Source organism: Pelmatolapia mariae, linkage group LG6, assembly GCF_036321145.2.
Source record: "Pelmatolapia mariae isolate MD_Pm_ZW linkage group LG6, Pm_UMD_F_2, whole genome shotgun sequence".
Classification (NCBI taxonomy): domain Eukaryota; kingdom Metazoa; phylum Chordata; class Actinopteri; order Cichliformes; family Cichlidae; genus Pelmatolapia; species Pelmatolapia mariae.
In genome coordinates, this window is record NC_086232.1 from 13,133,475 (window position 1) to 13,143,249 (window position 9,775).

The 9,775-nt window shown below is 44.7% G+C and overlaps 1 protein-coding gene across 1 annotated transcript; it reads left to right on the plus strand.

The window, feature by feature from the left end:
• The first annotated feature begins 762 nt into the window (after positions 1–762).
• LOC134628974 (homeobox protein unc-4 homolog) lies at positions 763–5,600 on the plus strand. Its single transcript, XM_063475839.1, has 3 exons — positions 763–1,069; positions 1,737–1,912; positions 4,202–5,600. Exons 1-3 carry the CDS (start codon positions 805–807, stop codon positions 5,360–5,362), a joined length of 1,602 nt encoding a protein of 533 aa, XP_063331909.1. The 5' UTR covers positions 763–804; the 3' UTR covers positions 5,363–5,600.
• Positions 5,601–9,775: the final 4,175 nt, after the last annotated feature.

Below are 9,775 nucleotides of genomic sequence, written 5' to 3' on the forward strand. Positions count from 1 at the left end.
CAGCTCAGGAAAAGGCGGGGAGGCTGATAATAAAGGCGCTGTTATTGGATCAATCTGCACCCGAATGCCCCGTAAAAAACACTTACACACCATACGGGAGCGCGCACACATGCACGATCGCGCAATTGAAGTGAGAGTGAAGAGAAAGAGGGAGCATGGTTATTGCGTTAAAAGTTAAAATAAAAAAAAAATGTTTTCTTCTAGAAAAAAATGCAGGGTTTATTCCTGGGGATTTAATGGAGTTGGCCTTTCAATCACTTAGCTATTTCCACACGGCAGCTTAGCCTCGTCCTCATTGTTTTGACAGGGCTGAATTAAAGGACCGTGCCAGGTGTAATTAGCGATCGATCTGAAAGGGGGGAAAAGCTCGCTCTCTCTCTCTGTCTCTCTCTTTCTCCCCCCTTTTTGCTTTGCTTCCTTTAGCCTACTCCATTAACCGCGTCTCTGACGTCACGTGGCGATTAACGTTTCTTATTGGTCCCGCGAGCAGATGGAGGAGTCCTAATGAGCTGGCTCGCGGAGAGAGGGAGCAGGGTTGACACATCGGCTGGACCGTAAACGTGAAATACCTCCCCTAGCCTGGTCTCCGCCGTTTCACTACAGACCGCACCGTGGCCGTGGGAGACGGCTGTCTGCCTGGGATCCCTTCTCTCCCCCCCTCCCCACCTCCGCCTTCGTATCTCCTCCTCCGGTTCCTCTTCGCCGCTTCTTCCTCCTCTGCCCGACTTTTTGTTTTGACTGCATGTTCAGCCACACTGCCTCCCTCTGCATCTTCACTTCGGCCCCGCCGCAGCCCGGGCGAGCATGGACAGCCGTGTACTCGAGCATCCTCACGCCCAGTTCGGAGGCTCCTTGGGCGGGCTGGTGGGTTTCCCGTACGCGCTCGGCCCCCATCACCACCACCACCACCATCACCAGCACGTCTACGAGCTGGCGAGCGGACACCAGCTGCAGTCCGCGGCCGCCGTGCCCTTCTCTATAGACGGATTACTTAACGGCTCCTGCTCGGCCTCGGTGGTCAGCTCTAACTCGCTGCTCTCCTCCGACAGTCAGCAGTTCAAACTCTCAGGTAGGCTGGGCTATTGTTTTTTGTTTTTTTAATTATTATTTTACTGCCTTATGAGGCTCACAGAGGTGCATGAAAACAATGTGCTGTACTAGGAAGTGGGGTAAATCAAAGTTTCCTCGGCTTTTCTCGCTACATTGAAGCATTTTTAGTGGAAATAAGCCACTTTTTATGATTCTGGGGGCCAGGTTTTACAGGAAAATCAGCCTACAGAACAAACATAGTCTTTAAAAGTTTTTAACCTAGGTTGTTTTTTTTTTTGTTTTTTTAAAGAAGAAGAAAAAGAAGAAGAAACAGAGTTTTAGTAATTTTGCGGTAAAGGCCACAGAAGAGGCTAAGATAAAAACTTGTCATTGCAGGGTGCTAATCCATTTGGCCAAAATTAAACGTTAAAGGCCTAATGAACAGAAAATTGTCTCTTATATGAAATAAAATCATGCATTAATTATTTGTTTATTTATCGGGACGTGGTTTATGTCGAACAGCAAAAAGAAAAGTGATAGTTGTCAGTTTTACAACAAACTGGTTTAAATGTACAAGCTAACTTTGCCGTGAACCTCGTAGCATGAACGTCTCTCTCTCTCTCCCTCACTCACACGTGCGCTCACATACACACACTTCTACACACGCAAACACACACACATACACACACATACACACACGTCTTCAGATTCTGGGGACCCGGATAAGGACAGTCCCGGTTGTAAACGGAGGCGCACGAGGACGAATTTCACCGGGTGGCAGCTGGAGGAGCTCGAGAAGGCTTTCAACGAGAGTCACTATCCGGATGTGTTCATGCGGGAGGCGCTCGCGCTCAGGCTTGACCTCGTGGAGTCACGGGTTCAGGTAAAGACACACAGCAAATTAGACACAAGGTTTGGGCACACTGAGGAGCATTTTTATTTCTTTTTTCTCCCCTCGAGATGGACGTAGCCCAACACCAGACCCCAGATTTATTTTGCTGCTTCTCTGAATTTTCTCTACAACAATATAGTTTTGTCATGGTCCGTGGAGGCTTAGCCTGGCCAATATTCAGGTAGCTGTTTGCCAGTTATCAAAGCGTCAATAAAGAGTCTCCTTTGAATTATGCATGTAGGCAACCTATTGATTTATGGGTTAATAAAAAACATGGCTATTTACTGAGCAAACCAAGGGGGGATATAGTTAATAGAATTCCTCCTTCACCTTTCATTTTTTGTTTTAACACCCAAGCTATTATTATTATTATTATTATTATTATTATTATTATATAAAGAGTCTCATGTCAGTTTGTAAACAATTTACAGTTATTAGATTTTAGTTTAACTATATATATTTAAAAGCTGAGTTATTGCATTTTTATTAAAACTTTTAGGCTATTATTATTAGTAGTAGTACTATTAAGTGCAACAATAATGAATACTGGTGAGCTATTAATAAAACGATTAATTTTACAGTATATCTGATACTACTACTACTACTACTACTACTACTAATAATAATAATAATAATAATAATAATAAAACCTTATTACCAACATTCATATAATATAAAAATACTTTAAGGTAAATATTTATTTTTTGAGGATCTGGATCATCACTTGTTAAATTGGTGGTTTAATTTGACTTAATAATAATAACAGCAACAATAATAATAATAACTTAATACGTGATCTAGTTTGTTGCTTGTAATTAATTCGCTGTGTGGCCGTTTTAAAATAATATTCTGCATAATTTACCGTAGAGGCTGTTCATGTATATTTGCCATGTATAGCTCTCACATGGCTGGGTGAGTGAAAGCGGCAACGAAGCACAGCTCTCCGTTGATGTTGTTTGGGGGATTTCGCACCTAAACCGCAGATTATTGTTCCCTCAAGCTTCTTAACGCTCCTTTATCAGCAGGTTTGCGGGGGAAAGATATAACCAACATTAACAATTCATAAGAAGCGCCTTTGTCGCGCGCGATGCTGGTCTCGCCTCCTTATTATGCAATATTCGCGGATCTTTTTACCACTCCAGACCTTATCAGTGCCGAACACGCGGGCACGAGCGCGCCCAGAGGCCGGGCGTGGAGCGCTCCTGGGCGGGGGAGGCTCTCTTTCTTGGCTCGCTGCGGAGGGAGGAGAGCCAGGGATTGCCGTGCAAGTGCCACAGTCCCTCCGACCCACAGAAGCGGACGGGATATGGCCGATTTAAGCCAGTGTGCAGTCAAATGTAATCGACGGAGGTGCTCATCACACACGCTCGTTCGTAATTAACACCTGCACATCTGCGCATCTGCAGGTTCCACCGCTGTGACCTATTAACCTAATGTGCTGCGCACATGTGTAAAGCTGCAGTAAACAAAGAAACACGGAGAACGAAAGCAGTGATTTCACTTCTTTCGAGGCTTTGTGGGATTTGGGTGGATTTACAGGCAGTTTTTGGTTTTGTGCTTACCTTTTGGTCAGACACTGCTTTATCAGTTTATCCTGGCAGACGAGAGGTCTGCTGTTGCCATAAGGCTGTCAGACACTCTATTTAAAAAACCTTTTGTCTAATGCAGCCCCACTCAGTGAAGTCATGTAATGGTTTTTTATGGCTGGGATAATAAAAAAAAAAAAGAAGAAAAATATGAATCCTTAAAAATTAATACAGAGTTTATTCTTTTTTTTCTTTGATGCTTGTTAGAAAGGGAATCTTTCTGAATTCAGAAGATACTTTTGATTAGAGGTATCCATGTTAATTTAAGATATTCTGTAATTCACTATTTACACGGTTATTTAACAGATACATGGATTGTATTTATTTTCTGATAGGCTGTAATATGTTAGCAAATTGATAAAAATGCAAATTGAGTCTTGGATGAGTTTTTCTGTAACAACAGCAGGTTAAAAAAAAATTATAAAGGAAAAGGAGCAAATCCTCTCAGCATTTTTGGGAGATTCACCTAAAAAAAACCCTTTAATATTTGATAAACTATTAAAACAAAATTCAGTTTAATTCGGTCAAAATTCACCAAAGCAATAGGATGTATAAAATGACATTTGCTTAAAAGTCCTTTTTGTTATATGTTGTTGTGAAAAAAAGACCACTCTCCTGCAAAATTCACCTTGTGTGCCAGTGTTCCACCTGTGCATGTATTTTCATGTGTATATTTGTGTGTACATGTGCATAGGTTTGGTTCCAAAACCGACGCGCTAAATGGAGAAAAAAGGAGAACACAAAGAAAGGGCCGGGCCGACCTGCTCACAACTCCCACCCGACCACCTGCAGCGGCGAGCCCATGGACCCGGAGGAGATTGCACGAAGGGAGCGCGAGCGGGAGGAGAAGAAGAAGAGGAAACAGGAGAGGAAGCTGCTCAAGTCCCAGAATAAACTCCTCGCAGGTGACAGCTTCCACACACCCGGAGGTTCGGAGAGCGACAGCGGGGTCTCCCAGTTCACTGACAGCGAGCAGCAGTCTTCTAACCTTACTCTTCACATAGAACTGCCAGCATCGAAGGGTACGGGAGGACACCAAACTGAATCCAGCTGTGACCAAACGCGGCACGACTTCAGCCAACTACAAAACCACCAAAACCAAAGAACCACAGCAGACTCGGAGCAGGTTTCGCCAGGCAGCACGCACAGCTCCAGCCCTGGAGGCCCGAGGTCCTCCGCCCTGCAGAAACGAAACCCTTTCAGCGTGGAGAGCCTCCTCTCTGACACCATGCCTCGACGGAAAGCTCAGCTGGACTTCCCCTCGCTGCCTAATCAGAGGACACTGGTGGGAAAAGGTCACTTCTTGCTTTACCCAGTTACCCATCAGCCTTTGGGTTTTCTAGTGCCCCAAGCGGCCCTGAAGGCCACACCATGTCAGGACAGCATTAACAGGCTCAGCCTGGGACAAAGGTGTGTGCCAAGTGAAGGGAGCCCCGCTCCCTCTGACCTCTGCAGCTTTGGCAGTATCACCAAGCCGCTGAACTCGGATCATATACAGCACGACACGCAGCATCACCACAATCACGTTAGCAGCAGAGCGGATGGAGCCGACGTGGAGGACTGTGGTGGTGACTGCGGGGATGGAAGATTCCCCGTTTCTTCTCCACCAAACAGTGCAACTCAGACAGCTCGGGTCAGGCTGAGCTCCACGCAGTCCAGCGACAGCGGCGAGGAGAGGAGTCCCAGAGTTCAATTGGAGGCGGCGACCAATGGCTGCCAATCTGCTGAGCTGTGCGGAAAAGAGAAGGGTGCAAGAGAGGAGCAAGCGTCTCCAGACCTCTCTGAGTGTCTCAAGGCAAACACAGACTGTCAAGAAACACCCGGAACAGATGGAGAGGATGTCGATATGGACTAACACTTTCAAGGAGCAAACATAAACAAAGGACCAGGAACACCGCTCAGACTATTCAAACATTCCCAAAGCTCTGCTGAGAGGCTCTAAAACATATCAGGAATCAGGAGACTTAATCCTCATCTATTTTTGAATCAGAAGGTGTGATCAATCCAGATGGCCCCCCTCAAAGCTGTGGCTGTCCTTATATTTGGGCTTTAGGCCTCAAACACCTTTAGAAGCAGGTTCTTTCTTTTTTTTCTCTCCCTTTATTGTTTTGTTTTCTTCCTTTTTTTTGGTGAACAACTTGTAACAAAAACTAGGCTACAATAAACATCTTACACACAACAAAAATCCTCAGATATTGTAAAAAAAAACAACAAAAAACGAGAAAATGATATTTATATGTAAACATTTTGATAAATAAAGTTATTGTTTAAATTGAATCACTGTCTTTCCAGGGCCATATTGAAAAGGGAGGAGCAGGGGAGGGGAAGAAGGTGAGATTCGGGTGTAGGGGAGTGCTGCTGTGTGGCAGAACCTCGGATCATGGCGGCTGGAGTTTTGTCGTGTTACAGCAGATAAATCCCCCCCTTTTTTCCCCCCTTCTGCTAGTGAGCCGGAGCTGGGGCTCAAGTCCGTCTGGCTGTTTGTATTTATTGCTTTAACAAATTTATTCATTTGAAAGGCCGAGCTGGAATGAGGTTAGTGGCCGCGGGCTATAGGACCCTGCGCCTCCTGCTGAGTTTTGATATGAAAGTAATTATTTTCCCACTGGCTGCCGCGGGTCTCGAGGCAGTTTCCCCCACCGCCACCACCGCCGCCGCCGCCCCCTCCTTTCAGCCCAAAGGGTTATTAGACATTACCGATTTCTAGTGATACGGAATCACATAAACTTCCTACAATAATAGAATTAGCATGAAAGGCAGGGGTGTCAAATTGAAATGGGAAAATAATAGCCGCGCCAGCTGCACCGCGAATGTGTGCGTGCGTGTGCCCGTGTGTGCGTGAGAGCGCATAGTCTATTGAGCGCGAGGAGGAGGAGGAGGAGGAGATGGTGGTAGATTCGTGGGGCGGAATTTTCATGAGCTGCCGCGGTTGTCAGACGGCCCTTGTAGTCGGCTATATTAAGATAGATGTTCGATGATATCCCTCATTGTTCTGTCGCTTATATTGATGTTGCAGCGTTATCGCCCTATTGATCATGTGTCGCACATAATAGGACAGGCGCGCGCCCGCCTGCCTGCTCCTTTTTACAAAAGCGCCCGGGCCCCTCGTCATTTGTTCTAATAGGACCGCGAGTCCCTGGAGGGGAGACAGATAAAGATATAGGAAAGAGGAGAGAGAGGAGAGAGAGGGGAGGCGAGTGATGTGCGGGGCTTGCATTAATAATTTTTTTTTTTTGACCAATTGTTGTCTGAGCAGAAAGAAAAAGTGAAGGAAAGTGAAGAATGGGCGTATTAAAGATATTTAGAAGACCCCACCACCGCCACCCCTCCGTAAAAATGTGCCAGGTGTGTGCCCGCTCGCGCTCACTGGGCGTGCGCCCCGTTTAGAAAAGAGTGTGTTTAGCTTATGAAGTGTAAACGCCACCAATTCCCTGGAAACTGAAATCCCAATTATTAAAACCATCAATTCCGGAGCGCAGCGCGCAGAGGAGCCGTGTTGACAGCCCGGCTAAATATCCCTGATCCCTCCCGGTCACCTCGCCTTTATTTGCAAATAAATTGAGGGGGATCCGAGGGACGGAGCTTTACTTTGCTGCGCCGACCTAAAATGAATTTCCGTGCCTGAGTCCCTTTAATAATATTTACATAATTTTCGCTCGGTGACTCTGCTATTTGCGCGGCAGGAAGCTGGTGGTGATGGTGGGGAGGGGGGGCTTTACAGGAAAATAATTAGACAAGAGGACGAGGAGGGGAGCGAGAGTGGAAGAAACAGCAGGAGGAGGAGGAGGATGGGTTAAGACCGAAGCCGAACACTAAATTCCCAGACAGCTAAAATCAATGAAAGTAATAACCCTATTATTTAATTCATAAGGACATTATTTTCCCATAAGGCCTCGGGAAACGTCCCCTTCGACCGAAACAATCACATTAAATTGTTCATTCCGCGTGCGCTGTGTGAAATTCCGACTTTTATACTCTCTCTCTCTCTCTTTTTCTTTTCTTTTCTTTTTTTTATTTGGCGGGTGAAACCGCTTTATTATAATCGGTTAGTTTCGAGAGAGCGATTAATTAGAAAATATAGGTCTGATCTCCCTTCAGCAGGGCCTTGTGTGTGTGTGGAAACTGTGCTGCGAGACATAACGAACCACAAATGAGTCTTTGGTAGACTATAAAATTGGACCCCTCCCCCCTTCCCAAATAATTAAAGGAATAAACTGAAAAATAGATTAAACCTATAAACCTATGGGTAGAAAACAGGCGTCCATAATAACCCAGGCCAACACACGTGCCTCCTCACGAGCAGCTTTGAGAGCCACAAATAAACGAACCAAAGCCTCTCGAAGTGCCTGGCCTTAATACATTTTGGAAGTGATGATCTTAACCTTTATTTGCAGACGTAACAATGTAACAAGGCACAGCGGAAATCAGACATGGACCTCCATTCAGCTCCCATGTATTAGTCGATTTTTGCGTGATTTCCCACTTTTTGTGAAAAGTTTGCAAAGGCCCTATCTATCTATCTATCTATCTATCTATCTATCTATCTATCTATCTATCTATCTATCTATGTGTGTGTATGGGGTGAAACACGGGGAGAGAGAAAAAGAGAGAAAGCCAGAGAGAGGGAGAGAGAGAGAGAGATGTTTTGGTGGCATCGACACAAACGACCAATCGATCAAGCCGAGCCTGGACCGGGCAGGGCCTCCCGCTGTGTCCGTGCCGCTCATGCATCACACTTTATGAATTCAATTTCAACCGGGAGAAATTTTCAATTTGAACGCGCGATCATTACGGCGTGGGGGGATAGCGTAAATTGTTTTTGCTCTATTATGCATTCGGACGCCATCATTTTTCTTTCTAATTACCGAGGTGTCAGCGCGGCCTGTCACCCCGGCGCTGATTTTCAATTTAACTGATCATCATACATTCATTTTCCCATTTGATAAATCTGCTATCTAGACGCGCCCGCCATGCCCGGAATATTAAGCGGCGCTGGGGCGCAGTAATAGGGGGATGTGTATGCGGCAATGAGCGCGGATCAGCCAGCTAATTTAGCACCTTCCACATTCCCCGTCTCCATCCCCCATTTCCAATTCTCAAGAGGCAAGAAAACACACACACGCGCGCGCGCGAGCCCAGGAAAGGAGAGGAAAGAGGAGAGTCCGATGGCTGCATAACCTCCACCAGTGAAGAAAAACCCTCAGGTTAGAAAGAATCACAGAAATATTGCGAGAGAAGAAGAGAGGGGCTTCCAATCCACGCGTTTTTTTCTTGTTCAATTTACGAGCAGGATTAATTAACACTAATTGAGTTCTTCAATTCTTGTTATTTTTATTTAATAGAAACAAATTTGCGCAATTAATTATGTGCGTAATTTCAAGAACCTATTACACTCCCCTCCCCTCTCCACCTATCCCTTCTCTGTCTCTCCATCACCTCCCCATGCTCCAGCACGGACTATATTAGCAGCTTTTGTCATTAGCTTTCGGGCATCTTTGATCCGCTCTAAATGGGCCTACAGCCAACATCTGTGACCAACTAGAACCTGGTGTGGTGCACAATATAGGTTTGAATCCCATCTAACAGGAAACTGGTTTATATCAGTAAACAAGCAAGTTCTTAGTCTTTAATGTGGAAGATTTATGGTGAAAAAAAAGTCATAGGCCTCAAGGTCTGTTTGTCAAAGGTTTGGGTTATTCCAGATTGCTTTGTTAACACGTCAGTCTTTATACACTCATAGTGTGGTGGTTTACGGTTTTCCACATGTCATCCTCAAGTTAAGCACTTTATAACAGAAAGTTTGCTGTGTGAATATGCACTATTAACAAAGAAAGAAACTGAGATGTGATGGAGAGTAGACCAAAGTTAGAGATTTCTAGGCTTGAGTTCATTTTCCAGGTTTAAGATCAACTTATCCTATTCAATCATGACGTAACTCCTGTGGCAGATTTGGGAAAAAATAAAAAAAATAAAAAATTTGCATAATCAACATCACTTATCATTTTTGAATCACTCATTTAAAAAAATATATAATCACCAGTCCTTTCTCAAATAAATGATCTGTCCTTTATATTAAAGGAGATCTTAGTTGGGTTAATCATTATGTTTATTTTATTGTTCTACTGAATACTTGTGAATAGCAGCCCCAGGGCCAGAGTTCTGTGATCATTATGCTGTCTGTGGGCTTTGGATAAACAGAAAACACACTTAACATTGGTTTTATCATTTAGATATAACCCAATTATAATTTACAACCAAATAAAAACAG

Excerpts from the sequence above, each read along its gene's own strand:
- LOC134628974 (XM_063475839.1), top strand. The coding sequence starts at position 805 with ATGGACAGCCGTGTACTCGAGCATCCTCACGCCCAGTTCGGAGGCTCC. Across the intron at positions 1,070-1,736 it reads TCAGCAGTTCAAACTCTCAG|ATTCTGGGGACCCGGATAAG; the intron begins GTAGGCTGGGCT and ends ACACGTCTTCAG. Across the intron at positions 1,913-4,201 it reads TCGTGGAGTCACGGGTTCAG|GTTTGGTTCCAAAACCGACG; the intron begins GTAAAGACACAC and ends ACATGTGCATAG.